Here is a 20,464-nt window from a genome sequence, read left to right as displayed (position 1 = left end):
CTTCATCTGCTTTCTACTGCCATCCTAAGTTTGTTTTTAAGCGGTAATGCTGACAGGGTTGGGCTCCTGTCCACCTGCCTCCAACCCCTACACACAAACATTTCCCTCCAAGTTCAACAGCTTCCCACCATTCTTAGAAAGAAAAGATCTGACAAAGATGAACAATCAGGACCTCTATGTCTGGTTTTTGCTCCAGCTCTCCAGTCTCTATGGTCTCCTTGCCCTTACCCTCACATGCACTCTGCTCCCTTGTGGCATAGTCTTTGCCCACAATATTCCCTGGGCCTGGAATGTTCCCTCTGCCCCCTTCTCATCCTAGTAACTTCTCACACCACTCCCAGGTCATTTACTCAGGAGATCTTTCTGGACTAGCAGCAAGGCTAAGGTCACTCTCTGTTATGTGTTAGTAGCACACGGCCCTTTTTCTTCATAGATCTTATTCAAGCTTATCGTTTTTATTTTTTGTGCATGATTTCTTTTTATCAATCTCTTTCTCTTTGAGAAGAGAGGCTAAAACTGTATGCTTACTGCCTTGCACATCGGAGCACAATACATGTTTATGGAAGAAATAAAGTAATTAACACACTCTAAATCTCTCCAGATGCTGATAAACAGAAAAACCAACACTGTATTTCATCAAGAAAGATACTTACACTCACGGATTCATCTGTTTCTGGTGTTTCTGCTGTCCCACTATCATAGTTTCCCAACTGAGCCATTTCTAAATGAAGAAACACAACCAACGTTTAAGAAAAACAGGACAATTTCAAGTAGACAAGAAGTAACTTCTCATTATTAAAAAAAAAAATTACTCTATACTCATTGCCTTGGGAAAATCTTAAATAAAAAATGGCAAGACCCAACAACAGACATTCTTGAAATGGTTCAGTCTATGCCTTTCCCTGGAACCCCATTTCTCATGAACCCTAGACACAGGTACTTGAGAGCAGAGCCTCTGCTTCAGACAGGAGGACTGATTGGCCAATGCAATCACCACCACTTAAGTTTGGGGGTGGGGAGGTGTGTGTATCAATGAGTGTGCTTATGAGTGAGTTCTTAAGAGAGGCAAGTCTTCTCAGGCTCTGGCAGTCATCAAAGATTCACTGACTGCAGCTCAGAGATGATTCTCAACTTGGTGGCTAAGCATTCCTCCTTCCGTTACTTTATAGCCACTGAGCAAAATCCCCTGCCTAGTATATGAAAATTTTGCAATTTGTCACAAAGGAAGTAGTGGTTGTTGAGAGGGACTTGCCAGTGCAAAAGACTTGGCATACCACCACGATTGACACTTAACTAGGGACCTTTCACCCCCAAGCTCTCCCTCTGTAAGATAGGAACAATGTATTCATCTCTGAGAGTTTCTTGTAATCATCATATAGGATATTCATGTAAAAGCCCTTAGCATTTGACTAACAAAAATTAAGTGTTCACTGAATATTGATGGTTATTTATGATTTTAGTTACATCCTGTAGAGTAATTAATCCTGGGCTGGATGCCACATGCCTGACATCAGCTTAAGTACTATCCTGGTGGTCTAGTTAAAGGAGACAAAAGCAAAAAAAAAAAAAAAAAAAAAAAAGAAAAAGGCATTTAATTGCTCAATCCACAATGGAATCCATCTTGGAGTCTACATAAGTAAATGAAGAAATCGAATTCATTTTATTGTTCATTTTAATTTTTACACATAAAAAAAGATGCTTAATTAAAAAAAGAACATGAAAGAATTCTCTCTAAAGCTCTGACAGGTAGTTATCTCTGAGTGGTAAGATCACAGGTACTTTGCATTTTCTGATTTTTTCAAAACTGAATGTGTATACTAAGTTATATATATAATAACAACGCATAAATTATAGTTTTTAGTTACCTATTTTTGTATGCATCTAAAAGTAGTCCTTAGACTCTCATTTTACATATTCACATTCTTATAAATATAATCATTCATTTTGGGAGAGATTACACATAAAAGATATGAAACAAAACAACACTGGAGTGTTGTCTTTAGGTAAAAACTAACAAATGCCAGAATCTAAAATAACTGAAGACTGACACTAACGTTCCTATTTTACCAATAGGGGATATTCAAGAATAAAAATGAGCTTAGTACAAACTACCTGCTTTCTTGGTGTCATTCAAATGATGTCAACATCCTGTATGATGAGCACTTTAGGTCGGTGCACTGGGAGGTGAGCTAAAACGTAGTTGGTTGCCGGCACTCTCAAGGACAGGACTAACTTTAATATTATTCAAATAAAACAGCAATAGCAGCTAACATTTATTAAGCATTACTGCATCTTGGGGAGAGAGAGGAACTCACAGAATCCTAAAAACATCTGTCTACGGTTAGGTACCATTTCCCTGGTTTTATATAAAGTACACTGAGCACAAAGAGGCTCAAGTGTCAGCCTGCATGGTCAAGGTCATAGCCTGCAGGGCTGGTGCCCAAGAGCAGACCTGGGCATTTCCACTCTACACCCTCACCCCCAACGTTCAAAGGTTAGGCTGTAGTTCTGTTAGTGTAGATGTGGCCAAGAAGGGGGAAACAAATGTAGATCAGAGAGTTTATAATAAAGGCATGTTCCGTGATGACAAATAGATGAAAAACCATCCTCAGATCTGAATCAAGGAAATGAAGTGTCAAGAGTTAAAAACACAAGTCTCAGGGGTAAGTTTGTTTTACTAAACTCAAAACTTGTCCAAGATCACCATTAAGATTTTTTTAGAGCCCCTATAAAGGTACATAGACAGGCCTCAGATGATTCACCTACCAAAGTTCAGCCGACAGTGATCTTTACCGCCGGGTTTAGAAAACTGTGAAGAGCTCACTCGCTCTACAATTCAAGAGCTGAAACCACCTCAACTCTACCAGCGTGAACAGTCACTCTAATATACTTTGACAGCCTCCCCACTCCAATTATTTTCATAAAAAAACAAATTAAAAGATGGTTCTGTTTTAAATAGGATTTCTGCTAAATAACTATTATCTGGGAAATACATATTATTTGCAAGCAGTGAGTAGTAATGGAATGGAACCAGGAGTCAGCTTTTGAAGCAGGAAGCTAAGGCATCGTTTTGTAATGCCTGAAGAGATTTTTAAAACTCATCTAAATACCATTAAACATCTGCCCTTTTTATTTCATTGATTTAAACCATTTCTGAAGACTCATGATTCAAAAAGGTAAAGATGGTAATTTAAAAGCCATGGGGAAAAATCTCTCCCCAGGGAACTTTTCAGAGAAGCAGCCACCAGTCTCTGATAAGTGATGAATCTGTTGTGGTATTGCTTTCAGGACAGTATAAATTTATCTGGCATTATCTCCCAGGAATGCATGCACCATTTCCCTGGAAGCAAAGATCCGAATGGCCTGGCCGTAAGAGCAAACAAAGCAGGGGGAAGTAGGAGAGCAGGGCAGAGAGCAGCAGGTTCCCTGGCTTTAGATGGGAAGATATCTGTGCCAACAGTTACCATCATTAGAAATAGTTTAGCGAGATAAACGCTGTTTGCAAATTCAATTTAACGAACCAGGAAGATGATTTTGAATGAAGGAGTCTCTGATTGTTTCGGACTTTTTTCAGGCAGTATGTAACTTAAAGTGTTTTAAAGGACAATCCAAACAATAATGAGCAGGAAAAGGTAGAGGGGTAGGGAGGCAGGGGAGTAGTTTACCCATATTAGATTAAAACACAAAAACAAAAACAAAACCACCACCAACAAGGTGCTTAGTCTTCTGTGGATTTAATAGCATGAGATCTCTAAGTTTGAAAAAACATTTTCCCCTCACTGGCATTCCTGTACATTATCACTCTTCATAATTTTGTTGTCGCATGCAAAAATATACCTCCCAACACGGCATCTGATCTAAATCTATCATCAGATGCATTACTCCCCAATTACTTTAAATGTCACTTTTAAATTAATTATAATTAATTTCTTTAGCAGCAACTTCAAAATTAAAAGGACACTTGAGAAGAACCCCACGGAGCTTCGCCAGAGAGAAAGCACTCAGGGAAGGCTAGAATGTAAACCCTTTCAGGACTCTGGCATTGTCGGGGCCTCTGGGATCTCAAGGGCTCGCCCCACACTCTGGGTACAACACAAAATGGGCCACATTCACCTGCTCTTCTGGACTCAACTCAGCATGTTGTGAACCCCACAGGGAAGGGTTGCTTTTTTCTTCGAAGCACAACTGCCCTCCCCCCCAAATTTGTACTTTTCAACAGACAGAGCCAAGTCACGTGGAAAAAGTAAAGACTTGCTAGTAAGTTCTTGTCTGAAGTCACAGTGCGTAGGCAAGTGGAAGGTCAGCCCAACCAAGGTACATACCTTCCAAAGGATCTTTATTGAGCCCCAGCTGGCTGATGATATACCTGGGAATGTCAGATTTAATACCCTGTCCTTCTTTTGCATGGCCTTCTGCAGCTTCCAATAGGTAGTAAAATTCTTCAGGATCAAATTCCTAGCAGAAGACAAACACAGATGGATAGTTATTTGAGCCAAAATTCTCTGAGGTTTTATTACACAAATTCCTCTTACAATAAAATTTGCTGGATATACATGGTTGTGGGTTATTTGTGCAGAAAGGAAGCAAGAGACTTTTACAAAGTATGTAATTCTTACTTTGGATTTGAGGCCTTTCCTATTCTAAGGCAATACAGGTAGGTAGGTCCTTGGTACCTCCTAGAGCGACCACTTTCAATTTCCTGGTACTGTAGCTTTGAAGATCTCCCATTGCCATCTTATTGGAAATGAACACATTTAAAATTTAAATTATGCCTTTTTAGTAAAATCTTAAGATCCAAAATCTCATCCAGAAGATTGTTTCTCTCCATGTAAACAGCCACAAAAAGAGGAATGCTAGAACACATATTCTCAAAGATTTTTCAGGAAACTCCATTAGGACAAAGGTATGCAAAAGTATTTTTTTTTTAAATTTCAAAATTACCAGTTTTTATCCATGCACACTAAAATTAATATTCATATAATGTGATGATTAAGACAGAAAATTACGAAATTAATGCTTTCGATTACCTATGTATATTTTTAACATTTGGTAGCACATTTTGCCTAAGTATTTTACTCCCTCTGTCTGTTACTTCTAGGACATAATAAAAACCTTTGGGATTCTATCACTGTGGTGGATGCCTTGGATTTATTTTAAACAATTATGTTTACATATTTAAACCACAGTGGCTATTTTCAAGTCCTATTTCCTAGATTTTACCCCCTCAGGATATTTCCCATTTTGGTTAATTCCCCAGGTAGGCACCTTCAGAATATTGGCATTTCACCTGAGAATAACTCAAAGGTTTCTAAAGGTCATGTAAAAAAAAAGCTCGCTGCAAATGGAGTAAAGCCAAAACCAACGTCCGCTCAGCACCCTTTCTAGAAACCTACAATGACACAGAGCGCAGGTCTGAAACAGAAGGTGTAAGACCACGGGTTGGAAAACCACCCCTAAAATTCTGAGGCTCCAGTCTTATCTGAGCTTTAAATAGTGTTGAAAGCAGCAACATTTTCAATTCTACATTTAAGTTCACTTGTTTCTATCCTTGAGAGGCTACACTTTTACTTTTTCTCTACTGGTGAGGAATGATTATTGAAAAAATTCATTTCCTCTTTTAAGGCAAGATCTTCTATTAGTGTATCTGCTGAATGGTATTTTCCCCCAAATTAAACAAATGCAGGAAGTACAAGCATGTGGTGCATAATTCACAAAGTACAATGGAAGGCGCAGTACAAAAATCAGACTTCCTTTTGCTTGCATCTGCCAGTCACACGGTTCTCCCAGAAGCATCCAGAGTATTTTTTCCCCTTTATCCTTCCAGAGACAATGCCAAATGGTGCTTTTAATTCTGTGGTTCTAAGGGTCGTGGCCACTGATGGAAACACCTACTCCACCAGACCCCTCCCTGTCTCCTCAAGATTTCCCCTCTTCCATGACTCATTATGCATCAGTATATATTTACGGGGCTGTGAACATTTCATTATTATAAAAAGCCATGAATGTTACTCAAAATAAGGGCGAAATCCTAGCAACACCACCCTATATGTGTATGTGTGAATGCGGAATTCTGAAAAGCTGTGCTGCACATAGTGTTTCAAATACTTTAATGGTTAGCGGAACTTAAAAGTGAGTGTTGATGCTATGTTAAGCCCCTTACCTTAAAACTATTCTTTCTTTTCTTTTCTTTTCTTTCTTTCTTTCTCTTTCTTTCTTTCTTTCTTTCTTTCTTTCTTTCTTTCTTTCTTTCTTTCTTTCTTTCTTTCTTTCTTTTTTTAAGACTTTGTTTATTCATGAGATACACACAGAAAGAGAGGCAGAGATACAGGCGGAGGGAGAAGCAGGCTTCTTGCAGGGATCCCAAGGTGGGTCTCAATCATGGGACCCAGGATCACACCCTGAGCCAAAGGCAGGCTCAACAGTTGAGCCATTCAGGTGCCCTCCTTTAAAACTATTCTTATGTTCAAAGCTTCATATGTGTTCGCAGGGTGGGCTGAAATTTCAACCAAAATTATGTGAAACAAAAATTTTAAAATAGGAAATGACCAAGGGCAATATAATTGACAAAATGAAGAAATCTCTGAAAGTCTCACTTCTACTGGTCTGTATGGGATCCTAGTACACTCTCCCAATCGGGTTGCTGCTGAGCATTTATTTCTGACATGCCACATTTTAAAAACAAATACGAGTGACTGAGGGTTATGATAAATCCTATCTCTGACTTCCCTCTCTCTGCATCCTGCCAACTCCAAAAAAGCGCGGCCCAGCAAGTGCTGTAAATAAGCTGTCACATAGTAATTGTCCTGAGATAAGGTTCAGCCCATTAGTTCATGATGATCTTTCCAGTTTGACCAGAATGTGATATGATTATCACTTAATACAGTACAAGTCCTAGAATTTTTACTTAAAACCAGAAAACAAAATCACATGGGGTTGTGCCCATAAACATTCATAAGTTGTCGCTCCTATTGACTCTTTCCATTTAACTCTGGTCTTTGAAGCCAAATGAAACTGGAGGTTTCTGATGGTCACTGCTTTCCCACAGTTAACAATAAGTAATGGAGTCTCATCTAGGGAAGACTTACCAGGCACTCCAATAACCGAGCTGGGCGGGCAATAACAATTAGGATCTTTCGAACTAGTTGTTTAATAAATGCCAATTCTCCACTCTCTGAACGATCATGAGCCTATGAGAAAGCAATGAAAAGCAATGATGAGACAGGGTTGCTCTATTAAATGGAAGAGAAAAGCAGCAAAGCACGCTAATTAGATAATTGCAGATACCTGAAAATTGAGCGATTGAGAAAATGCTTTTCAAAGATTGGTAAGTGGATATTATCTCTTCACAAATGGACACCATTAAAATTTATCCACAAAACAGCTCTCTTGGCTAAATTTCCATTGTAAAACTTTGCTTTATTCTGTGTTAAAATCAAATGTTGAAACTCTCAATGGGAACCACGAATGGTGGAGAGGTTTCACAGCTTCTATACAGTAAGCACATGGTACAAACAGAGTAGATGGATGATAAGGAGGCTTGATTTGCCAGATGTTGCAGAATAAAGTATGAAATGGCTAACACAACGAATGGCGGCTTTTGTTATCCTGGGTCTTCAACACCTTTAGGAAAATGATTTTATATGTACACCCCCTATTTGTCTATAAATTATTTTATACCATGTAAGAAGCGTGCGTGGTTTATTTCAAATGTTGGGGGGTGGATAATGCTTATACTTGGACATGTGCATACAAATTTGATTTCACACAGTGAATAATACTGAGGCACTCAACTCAGTAAAATTTAGCAGACTTTCCTTCTTTTTAAATTTTATATTTGATGTTGCCTAATCAAGCACCAAAAAATATATCCTGACGATAAGAGTCATTTTAATTCTCAATGATATTTTCTTGAAGAAATGAGGTAAATCTGTTATCAAGGCAGACATAAAACCAAAGTTGTAAAAGTCTAAACACATAAACTTCTACGCACACTCACTTTAAGGCTGTTGTAAATTTTTAAATTGTTATGATTTACTTTCCTCTGAGGATTAAAGAAAATCTATCAAGAAGATGCTGGTGCAATAGAATAGAATTTCACAGACATACTAATAAACATTTAAAATCACTCTTGAAGGTGTTTTATTCTAAGTAGCAGCTCTCTGATGGAAAGAAGAGGCAGACCAAATCTGTGAGAAATCATGAAACTTAGTAGGAACATGTCTACTGATTTTAAGCCACCAAATCAAAGGCACCTTTTCAAGATGTAGGTATAGGAACATATACAGGCAAAAGCAAAAGAGCCAACATTTCAAAGAAAAAAAACACAGGGGAAAATGACCACTGGTGAAGAATTATGGAACAGAATGTGTTCCAAGAAAACCAACTTGTAACTACAACTATGGGTCCTGAGAATCCAGTTGGGACGTTAGAACATACATAAGGAGATATACCCAATATTTAAACTGTCTTTAAGTTTTCTTTCCAATTTTTGTTTTGAGCCAAAGAGAGACTTTGGAAGATCTAATGAACACCAAGAAGTACAGCTATATGCCTTCTTTATAGTTTATTCCTTTTTTTTTTTTTAAGATTTATTTATTTATTTATGAGAGAGAGAGAGAGAGAGGCAGAGACACAGGCAGAGGGAGAAGCAGGCTCCATGCAGGGAGCCCGATGTGGGACTTGATCCCGGGACTCTAGGATCACGCCCTGGGCCAAAGGCAGGCACTAAACTGCTGAGCCACCCAGGAATCCCCATAGCTTATTCTTAATAAAAACTAAACAGAAAATCTTAAAGATGAAGCAAAAAAGCCACCTAGCCTCTTGATGGACAATTTGGGCTACATACAGAATTTCCTCTTACCGTAATAATTAACTGCTTTTGGAATTCAGGAATATAAAGAAAATCTAAAAAGCCTGGACATGTTTTGCTGCTCTCTTCAAAGAGAAACATGAACTCTGTATCTTAAAAAAATCTTCAAATAGCTGAGTTAGATTATACAAATTCCATTTTAAAAACTGTAAAAATAATCAGTTCATTCCTGCTTCTTGCTTCTAAGGATTATCAGCTGTAACTCAAGCCAAAACATACAATGGGTAATGTTAACTCAAATAATATTTTATCTACTAACATTACTGGGGAGGGAGTTTTGTTAAGGCAACACCAAACAAAATCACACACTTAGCATGAGAAGAGAGAGAGTTTCCAGGCTGCCAACAGCAAGCACCAACACTAATGGATACCCTGTGTTTGTATTTTAAGTGCTGGCTGCTGTAAAAAATACTAAGGCCCATATTTGAGCAGGTTATAGTTTCCTACGTATATGACTTTCTTTGGCAAACACACCTAAGTGAGATAACACATGGAGGCATAAAAGCATTCATCTGGAATTGACCTGGACCTCAGGACTTTGAAAAGGTATCAGTTAAATCAAGCTGCTGCTCGAAGTCACAGGGGGACCCTGTCTGGGTCCACGAAAAACTGACAACAGGGAAAATGGCCAGGAGATAGCCAGGGGTGGGGGGGGGGGCACACAATGTCACAGCTGGAAGTGACAACCATTGCTTCCTGGGGAAGGCAAAGCCAATTCCCATAATAAGGGCTCCTTCGAAAAGGCATAAGTTCTCCTGGGACTGTTTAGCTCCAAAGTCTGGAAGGACGCTGTCAATGTGATTCTAAAGATAGTTTTAATTTTCACAAAAGGATGAAAGAAAATGTTTATCTGTGCAGATAAACAAGAAAACATTCTTATTCATTCAACAAGGCTTTTCATACCACAAGTATACATGCTTCTCTGTCCCAAAGACGCATTTTCCTATAAACCAACAATTTATTTATTATTTAAGGTTTTTTTGTGTGTGTGTGTGTGAGAGAGAGAGAGCAAGCAAGCACACAAGGGGCGGGGAAAGGGAGGGAGAATCTTAAGCAGGCTCCATTCAGGTGCCTCACGGTGGGTGGCTGGGGGGATTTCAACATGAATAGACTTGGATATTGATTCCATCCTTTCCAGAGAAGCTTCTGAAGGAATTAAAAACACAGGACTAAACTAGTAATTGTGATAATACCCTGGGACAGAACTGTGGACCTAGAGAAGGAGGATCTTGCAGAGGCTGACTACAGAGTTGCTCTCTTACCTGCTTCTTCTGTTTAAAAATGCACCATGTGGGGCCTGGATGGTCCAATGTGAAGCATCTGCCTTTGGCTTAGGCCACGATCCCAGGGCTCTGGGATCGAGCCCCAGGTCGGGCTCCCTGCTCAGTGGGGAGGCTGCTTCTCTCTCTGCCCCTCCCCACTCCCTGTTTGTGCTTTCTCTCTCTCTCTCAAATAAAATATATTTTTAAAAATGTACCATTTAACAAATATTTTCAAGACATTCTCATAGCAAGTAATATGCACATTGTTCCTAGCGGTTTTCAAGAGCTAATTTGATTAAGATGAACTGAAGTGCATTATTTGATGGTAAATCAAATATTTGGGCATACAAACCTATGTATCTTCTTTCTCCCTTCCTTCCACAGTTACTGAGGAAGCAAGGACTAGCCACGGCGCTAGGTACCAGAGAGTTCAAGGTGATGTGGATACGATCTCTATCCCTTCCCAGAGCCCTCGCACGATGTTGAAGCAAAGCCCCAAAACAGATCATTAGGATGCCTTGTGCTCAACGGGCCATGTCAGGGTCTTTCCTTGTAGGCAGAATGGCACCACCAAAGACTGTTAGATGTTCTTACAAACGCAGAGAAGCAAGAATTTGAGGGTTAGGATTACTGCCTCGGTAGAAGGCTACTCAGTAGTCAGGCAGACACATGAATCTGAAATCTTAGGGACAGCTGCTGGTCTGAGATACAGAACGGGAGCCGTGAGAGCTCACAGGCCTCTGAGAGAGCCAACGAGGTCACAGGAGAGGGCAAAGGTGGGCCGCAGATCCGGTCACAGGAAAAACTAACTTTCAGAAAATACGAGTTAAGAAGAAGCAGAGAAGAAACAGAGGGACTAACAATAAGAAAGTCTTCAAAGGAGGGAGGTTAATAAGACAGCACCTGAGGTTTTGAGTGTTGCTAAGTTTGATAATATTCCAGTAAAACAGGCCTGCTCCGGTTAGATGTCCAGCGGGTATGACAGTGAGGAGGACAGAGGACTTCAGTGAGTTTAGTGACAGGAGGGCAGAAGCCAGTCCTTCCACAGAAGTTCTTCTGTGGGGTGGGCACTATCCTGGATGAATACGACAGACAGAGGTCCCTGCCCACCCAGCCCCTGTACCCTCTGCTGGTGCCAGTCCCTCGGCTGTCAGCAGCCTGCGACGAGGTAAGGACCATTACTGAGAGCAAGTGTCGACTCTCCCATTTTTACATTTCTTATACACCCAAATGCACGCTCATTTTCCCATAGATTTATTTTCATTTTAACTGACAGGAGACTTGGTGCAAGATGAATTGGAAACGAACAAAAAATCAAAATCAAGAAAATCACCCCTAAAGCACGGGGTGAGAAACACCGCCTGATGGACTACAGAAGGTTGAAATAGGAGTAATGGAAACAGAGGATAGGAAACTCTGTTGGGATGTGTGGATGGGAAAGAAAAGAAAAATAGTGGCTCCTGGTCAGAACTAAATTCAGTAGGGGCAAAGACAGATGGATTTCCGGAAAACCAGGATGCTAACATTTTGCTTCAGTTCCACGCAATTATGTACATATTCATGCTTAGGGAAAACCACCTACAAGTATGCTGACGTGGGCGTAACTTCTGCCCTAAGAGGGAGAAAAACACTATATATATATATATATATATATATATATATATCTCCAAATATATGGGCTAAATAAGGTTTCCCTTTTAAGCTGTGGCTGACCAATTTCAGTCACAAGAGCAACATATGCACTAATTGCACCCGCCCTACACGTCCCTTCCTGTCCCGGTGTTATCAGGAGCTACACATTCAAGTGCTAGGCTCAGGCAGGTCCTGTGTTTATCTGTCTTTTGGAAATTGGATATTTTGTTAGAAGAGGAACTGACACTAATGAAAATATAAGTTCCCATTTACTACCCAATACCATGCTTAGGTTAATTAATAGGACACACGGCCTGGAAGAAGCCAACCATTTTCCATTTAGCTTTTCCAGATATTAGAACCAGATAGCATCATCAAATAACACACACGCACTCAGGCAATTTATAACTTTCTGGTTGGGGGTAGGGGGAAAATCGCTGCCTCAAAATCCTTCACAATCCACTTATCCCAGAGCCATAGATTGTTGGGTCCCGAGGTTCCTGTAAAGGTTATTACATTAACTTTCTATTACTATAAATGATGACGGGAATCAATTTATAGCAAGTAGCAATCAGGTTTTTTTCTTCTTCTTTGCTTCCCTGGAATATGAACTCTATCCTCATGGTTAAAACGCGGGAGCAGGGCTCCCTGGGTGGCGCAGTGGTTTAGCGCCTGCCTTTGGCCCAGGGCGCGATCCTGGAGACCCGGGATCGAATCCCACGTCAGGCTCCCGGTGCATGGAGCCTGCTTCTCCCTCTGCCTATGTCTCTGCCTCTCTCTCTCTCTCTGTGACTATCATAAATAAATAAAAATTTAAAAAAAAAAAAAAAAAAAAAAAAAAACGCGGGAGCAAATGCACTCACGATATATTTCTTTTTTCAGGGGGAAAGCAAAAACAACTCAGAAAACCATATATGGTGTCTGGTTCATACCTCTTGTAGCAATTTATCTAATTTGTGCTGTAATTCAAGGAAGTATCGTGAGGTGATGAGACCCTGGTGGGATTTATCCAAACAATCTCGAGCCAGTTCAATAATCTGATGGTGAGTGAAACTAAGCACTCCATCTGCTAGAGGAAGAACGTGGTCAGGGGAGTAGCTGGTGATAATTTCCTTCAGACGCTCTTCCATCTGAGCCGTAGCCTAATTAGAGAAGACAGGAACACACAGATGAAATACAACAAAAGACACACGTGCACAATCATCACATTTATCTAGCATTTGCAGAGATCTCCACAAATCATGAAATAGAATTCTAGAAACTAATGGTGTATACATCCTGTCATTACGTATTTGTCAAAACCCAACTCAAAGAATATACACCATGAACAGTGAACCTTAAGGTTAACTATGGACTTTGGGCGATTGTGTCATTGATTGTTAACAAATGAACCACTCTGGTGGGGGATGTTCGTGGGAGGAGAGTACATGGGCGCATGTGTCGGGATGCAGGGAGTGGGTTGAGGGGGGCATGGTGGGGGGTATATGAGAATCATCAGTACTTTCAGTTCAATTTTGCTGTGAACCTAGAACCTCTCTAAAAAAAGTCTATTTTTTAAAAGAATTTTTAATTTAAATTCAGTTTAGTTACCATATACTGTATTGTTAGTTTTGGAGGCAGAACTCAGTAATTCGGCAGGTGCATGCAACATCCGGCATGCGTTTAAAGTCTCTCTTTTTTAAAAGCAGCAACAGCAGCCTTATCACATGGAAGATTTGAAGGATGCAAGGAAACTGACTATCTTAGGGTGATTATTATTATTTTTTCCTATCCTATCAAATATAAAATGGTCCATGTAAGCTTCTTCAAATAAGCCAAAGAATAACCGTGCATTGTTATGCTTTCATTTTAGATCTTGAGCTCTTTCTCCTGATGGATGCTCAAAAATATCAAGTTACGGATCCCTGGGTGGCGCAGCGGTTTGGCGCCTGCCTTTGGCCCAGGGCGCGATCCTGGAGACCCGGGATCGAACCCACATCGGGCTCCCGGTGCATGGAGCCTGCTTCTCCCTCTGCCTGTGTCTCTGCCTCTCTCTCTCACTGTGTGCCTATCATAAATAAATAATAAAAAAAAAATCAAGTTATGTCCTTACCTATTCAAAACTCAGGACCGTTGCTAGAATCCCACAGGGCGGGCCAAGAGTTGTTTTCACGTACCAGGAACATCCTTATCCTACTCTCAGAAAGCTCTATATCATGAGCAAAAGGCCAAGGAGATTCCCTTGGTAACATGTATCAAAAATTCCCTTTCCAACTTTGATTTTATTCTCTGTGAGGCTCTCCTGCCTAATCAATATCTCCCCTGCTTATATTAATTATCTGTGCAGGGGTGGGGAGGGGGTTCCCTCTGCCTCCCATTCCTCCTCTCTCTAAAATCCCAACTAGCATGAACTGCGTAGAGTCCAGGACCTATTTCCCTGGTGAACAAGGGACATGTAATTAATAGCTAAGACGGTTTTAATTAAGGACATCAATGTCAGGTTCATTACAAATAATAAGTACTCTACTTGTGATTTATGAAACCAGAGATTTTTTTCCCCCTTCGTTTCCTTGCCTTGGGCTACACAAGTAGTAGGGGAGGAACAAGAACACGACGGAAAGGTTATCTCCTCTTGAATGTGTAGGAACGTGGAGGGGAAAGGCCGTGGGAACCAGATGATGGGTAGTGTCAAAGCTGGTTTGTGCAGCCAGGGCACCTGGCAACGGCTCTTCAGCAAATCCTCTCTGGTTCAACTTGAATTCCCTTTGCTAGTCTCGTGGGGAACACTGCAATTTTCCCTTCCCTTCTAAATGAATATTTTTTAGACATATAGTTGTTGAAGTGATAGAAAGTCACAGAAAAGAAAAATGAGGTTTTCTTTGCCTATTTTTTTTTTTTTAAATAAAGACTTTCATCACATAGCACTCTGCAGGCTTCTAAGGAAGAAAAACGATGGCTGCCTGATGCCTCAGCAGCAGGCCCAGACCACGGGCAGAGGGGCGAGAGGGTGTAGAGGCTCGTGCTCCCAGGGGCACCTCATCAGGCCCGCCCGGTGGGTAGGGCAACCAGCAGGATTCACCTTAGTGGCAGTTTAGCACACGGAAGAGTGTCGCAAGTCCTCAGTTGTTTCAAAAAGATATTTAGTGATTTTCACCTTTGTTAGAAGCTATGGTGCTGTTTTACACAAGTCTAACTCATTACTACTGGATCGGACCATTACTTCCCATAACAAAACCACCTTACAGATGCGACACCCACGGTGTCTGTTCGTTTGGATGCTCGGCATCTTCAATTCAATTCATTACCTTGGGGAACCTTTCTTTGTAGACATGGTTCATCATAATTATTTCATGGTCACAGCATGCAGGAGAACGTCCAGGGCTGCAAGCAAAGCAAATTACCCTTTTACACTTGCCTCAGCATGAAATGAAAATAAGCTTTTTATTTATCAACAATTGGCGGGATCAAAAGTACTATATGACCTTCATAAGAAAAGTATATTAGGTAATAAACTACAAAATCAGTCATTAGTACACACATAAATGCCCATAAGCAGTGACACCCTGAATAGGACTCAAAAGGGAAGCTCTAGAAATGGAATGCCACAAAGTAATGATCGCGACAATATAAAACTAGTTCAGAAATGTTCTCCGATTGAGATTATGCTCTGTATGTAGAATGCATTTCTGTAGTTCTGGAAACCAATTAATGAATTGCAATATAAAACAAAACAGGATGGTTGCAAACGGCAACATCTAGGACACAGTGAGCGGTGTAATTTCACGGCTCTATCATACACCTGCGCTCGGCCATGTGCCACGGGAGAGGTCTGAGAGTCTTCCACAGCACAGGTGTTGCCACTGAAATCCATTTTCTAGCCTAGCAAATATGTATTTGGGATGCTGAGGTAAGCATTACGTACAATATGCAACAGAGTCACATAATTGTGGTGCACTTTTCTTTATTTCAAAATAGTAGGGTCGTGGTTCTTCCTAGTGGTACACAGTTGTACAACTTCAGCGTGTTTACATTCCTGGGAGAAGACAGCCTGTGCCGGATATCCCAGGAAGTCCTTTCATTAAACCATAAAATGGGCACCCACATGGTAAAATACACCACCTCTAAGTGAATCCATAAAACTGACCTTTTATTCACTAACTCAACACAATAACCCATTCCCAAATCATTCAATATGGCTACATTTATTACTCATTTATGATACTAAAAAAAAAGGTACAAAGGGGACGGGGCCCCGGGCTGGCTCAGTCAGTAGAACATGCGACCCTTGGTCTTGGGTTCATGAATGTGAGCCCCACATTGGATGGAGAGTTTACTTAAAAAAAAAAAAAAAGATACAGGGGAAAACCTTCCTCAGTAAACCTTGATATTCAGCTGAACACCCAACCAAATAATTTTATAACGAAATCTTAAACAGGAAAGTTCACCAATTCTGCAACATCAAGATTTCACACTGGAGACGGACTGCCTTGATCATCCCACAGGGAAGGACCTGCTACCCGCCACTGCTGGGACAGCAGAAGCCATCAGCCCTTAGTCCCTTCAGAGATAGCCTCAGCAGCAGTCACCTCACCTAGGCCACCTCCTCCCCAGGGTACCACACTCAGTGACGGAGGTACGGAGAAAAAGTAAGGGCCAACTGGCACAGAGGGACAACTCTGATGTGCCCTGCCATCCCTAGAGCTCCTGATGGTGTTGGCTGTGTGGCAGCTGTAGTTCTCTCTGCCCAGGTTGGCTTGCTTGCCTTCCTTAGGTATAAATCCCGAGCACTCCCTAATAAACATCCTGAACAAATCTCTGTTTTAGAGTCTACATCCCAAAAAACAAAAAACTAAGACTGATTGACCAATCGATTGATCTACCTGTATGTATGTATATATCTGGCCCTATTCAATGTCTAAATTCAAGGGACAAAAAAAAAAAAAAATTCAAGGGACATAAACCCCTAATCAAACTATTATCTATCTATCTATCTATCTATCTATCTATCTATCTATCTATCTATCTATCTATCTATATCTGGTCCTACTCAATGTCTAAATTCAAGGGACATAAACCCCTAACAATCTACTCATAATCTTGGAAAAAGTAAAACTCATGATTGGGAAAAAGAATGAAAAATAGGGGCAAACTTTTATAAAATGGAATCTGAATGAAAATCCTTTTATTTTTGCTGTCCTTCCTTCTCAGCCAAGCTTTACCCCTCTTCACATAGGAACATGAAGCGCTCCCACACCACAAATGGTAGGTCTTGCAATTTCCAATGGCAAGAAGGTTTCACAGGAGGTCCCTTTAGTCCATTGTGATTACTGCTACTACCCCAATTAACAAACTGAGAGAAATTAAAAGGAAAACAGTCAGATGCCTTCCAGTCGTAATTAATAATATCATGTAGAGATGGGGAAAAAAAATCACACTATATCTGGGGGTCGATCACAAATCAATTTACACACAGACGAATTAGAGGACCAAGAGGCTTCCCTTGAAATGGTTAAAAACAGATAATCCAATGAAGTCACATTTTTCAATCAGGTCCACATACCTCAGACTCCGGGAACGGGGGCGCATGGGCGTGTTCCTGCATCTGTTTTCCGTGGCGATGCTTTCGGTAGTACAAAAATGTTTCGAGAGGAAGTGCAATTCATCTGGTGTTGGTTGGTACGGTAACTGATGCAGCTTCTCCTGGGAGGAAGAGGAGGACTACAACAAACCACAGTGAGGTTAGGGGACCACCTTCGAATGAAAGACTTCAAGTGAATTAGCAATTAAAACAGTGAACCTGGAGGACAGCACCATTTTATATTGTTGCCTTTTCAGGTTATAATTACAATCATCAACGTTTAAAATACAGATACCCTTGCTGCTTTCTCTGCGAGGTCAAAATGCCCTCCATATTTCATCTCCTTTGTCTATAAGACCATTTCCCAAAACATACTTTCCTGTCTTGTAGAAAACTCAGGGGATCCCTGGGTGGCGCAGCGGTTTGGCGCCTGCCTTTGGCCCAGGGCGTGATCCTGGAGACCCGGGATCGAATCCCATATCGGGCTACCGGTGCATGGAGCCTGCTTCTCCCTCTGCCTGTGTCTCTGCCTCTCTCTCTTTCTCTCTGTGTGACTATCATAAATAAATAAAAATTAAAAAAAAAAAAAAAGAGATTCTCTTTCTCCCTCTCCCTTAGCTCCTCCCCCTGTTCATGCCAGCTCTCTAAATAATAAATAAATAAATAAATAAATAAATAAAATCTTTAAAAAAAAAAAAAGAAAACTCAGGCTCTGAAAATGGGCAAGACACTTTCAAAGCCGAAGCAAAGAGAAAAGTTAACACCTGGAGAATCTGAGTGCATGAAGCGACAGATTAGTTCTCAACTGCGGATGGTACCCTTGTTTGGAACACTGCTCACGATGAAACACTGTGACTTTCAGGTGAGTAATATAAAATGAATTTTATGATGTGTGATCATAAATAAGGTAATGAAATCTTCCTTTACAAAGCCTGCTGTCTTTTGAGCCTTGATATAGGCCTTGGGTAAAAAGGGCAAGAGATGAAGATCCTTTTCTCACTAATGTCATTGTTTTAAAAATTGCATTTTTTTTCTTTTTTCCTTCGGCTAGGACTTTTTTTCTTTTTTTTTTTTTTTTTTTTAAAGCAGCTTCAGTGGTGGTCAGTTTTTTAATACCTTGCATATAGATTTGTTTTTTGAAAACTGAACTTGATACTTAGAGCAAGGTAATGTAGGAAAGGTGAATAGCTAAATAACACTGTTTTTAATGAGAAATGTAATATAAAGAGCCTTTTTGTTTTTACTGAGAGGTAAACTCTATAAGAATTCTAACAAAGGAGATTGAGAAATTTTTGAGCAATAGAATCGTGATTAGAATACGCATCTTTGTAAGTGTAACATTCATCTGAAATCTCAGTTTTAGCAGTCTTTTTTTTTTTTAAAGCTGTCATTAGGTTCACAATACACTTCATAAACACTGAAGCATCACAATGTAGGAACAGTAGAAATTAATGACTAAAGCTTAAACTTACCCTCATACCTTGAAATTATAAAACACCTTTTAAGTACATACTGAGACAAAGAGGAATTTTTATAATGTAATGAGATTGTTTTATAAGCCATAAAAATGAGAACGCTACTAGAAAGATTTATGAAATAAACCAAATCTCTATTCAGAAGGTACAGGCACGGTCTTAAATACTTTTCACTATGGAAAGAAAACAAAACACAAACTAAGTCAACTCAAGCAATCAGGAAAAGAATAATAAAATAACTGCAAGCAGGAGAGAAGCAGTAGTGATAAAAGGGAAGATAAAGAAATTAGCACATAAAAAAACAGAATTAAGAATCTGTACATAGGTCTCAGAGGAAACTCAATGTCTATGGTTCTACATCCAAGACTTCAAAACCGTAACACCCAGAAGTTTATTCATAAGTTTACAGTAATCCCTTTTGGTGGCACAGCATCAACTGAGCTGATGGAAAGCTCTTTAAAATATGTATTCAATCCACTTAGTGTGAATGTTGATTCAGACTGCTGAAGAAATATTAGTATGTTTGATTGCTAACCCAGTTGCTGCTGGGCTGTTGTGTCCTGTACAGGGATTGTGTTACCTTCCTAAAATATGAAAATTGTTTCCTAAACCCACTGGGCTCTAGAGTTTCACGTAAGGAATCAAGGGCCTGTACTTGCATAGAAATGACACCAAGCCCACCACAGGAGGGTTGGTTCCCTCTATGGAGGGAAGGACCAGAAAGGGCCTGGGTGGGAAGGGCTTTACTTGTGTCCTTAATATTTATTAAACAAAATAACGATTTATTTTAAAAACAGTAGGTAGCAAATGTAACAAAATGTTAGCAAGTATTGACTCTTGAGAGGAAAATTTTGTGATTATACCATGATATGTAGCCACAGAACTCAACTCCTTAAGTAAAGTGCCTCAGATTTACTGATGGGGAATATAGCAAAATGCACAACGCCAGGGTTAGTAAGTGTTATGACCTTAACACTACTGAGTAAGGGAGGAGGCAAGGAGCTCCTTGGGGGAGAGAGTCTCTCTCATCTCAGTTGGAACAAGCGAGGTACAAATAGGCAGAGGGTGGATACCATATCTAAGTGACAAAGGATGGGTTTATGGCACTGGGGACAACTGTCGGCCAGCAAAATGGCCCCAGGGACTCAGAAGGTACCAAATGGGGTCCACAAAGGATGATGATATTGGACAACAGAAAAATATGAGGTAAGGGTTTTTAGCAGAGATCAGGGACTCACTTAGTGGAGTGAAAATCTGAAGAATTCTTAAATTTCAGAAAGTACCCTTGTTTTTCTTTTTGGTCAGTTTTAGCATTGATTTTCACACTGGAGTTATCCACGTTTTCAAGAGAGCTAAAATCAACCAGTGACCAGTGATGGTTCTGGACACAGAATCCCAGGGTGACTTCACAGTTATTTAGTGATGGTTTTATCTGCTGAAGCCATTCATGAGTTTGAAGCATCCTCTCTTGATGGGAGGTTTCTGTGTCACTGAAACTACTCAGGACTGTCAGGACACTTCACCAAAAGTATCAAAATGGACAATAAAGTCACATACCACAACAAAATGGAATAGAGGATAGGGAAATAAATGACCTCTCCTCAATAAAATACAAAGGAGATGGTAAAAATAATCCAGCACATTTTAATAAGGCAGTATATTAAAGGTG

The 20,464-nt window shown here is 40.2% G+C and overlaps 1 protein-coding gene across 1 annotated transcript in view; it reads right to left on the bottom strand.

Moving 5' to 3' along the window:
- MAST4 (microtubule associated serine/threonine kinase family member 4) overlaps positions 1–20,464 on the bottom strand; it is a 538,573-nt gene that overhangs the window by 48,220 nt on the left and 469,889 nt on the right. The window contains 6 exon segments of the mRNA XM_038529583.1: positions 654–721; positions 4,323–4,455; positions 7,086–7,187; positions 12,696–12,905; positions 15,048–15,123; positions 17,303–17,460. Of these exon segments, the coding sequence (XP_038385511.1) occupies positions 654–721; positions 4,323–4,455; positions 7,086–7,187; positions 12,696–12,905; positions 15,048–15,123; positions 17,303–17,460 (747 nt within the window).

This window comes from Canis lupus, chromosome 2 (assembly GCF_011100685.1).
Source record: "Canis lupus familiaris isolate Mischka breed German Shepherd chromosome 2, alternate assembly UU_Cfam_GSD_1.0, whole genome shotgun sequence".
Classification (NCBI taxonomy): domain Eukaryota; kingdom Metazoa; phylum Chordata; class Mammalia; order Carnivora; family Canidae; genus Canis; species Canis lupus.
Note: the sequence above shows the minus strand (reverse complement) of the source record. Positions and strands in the feature narration are given on the sequence as shown.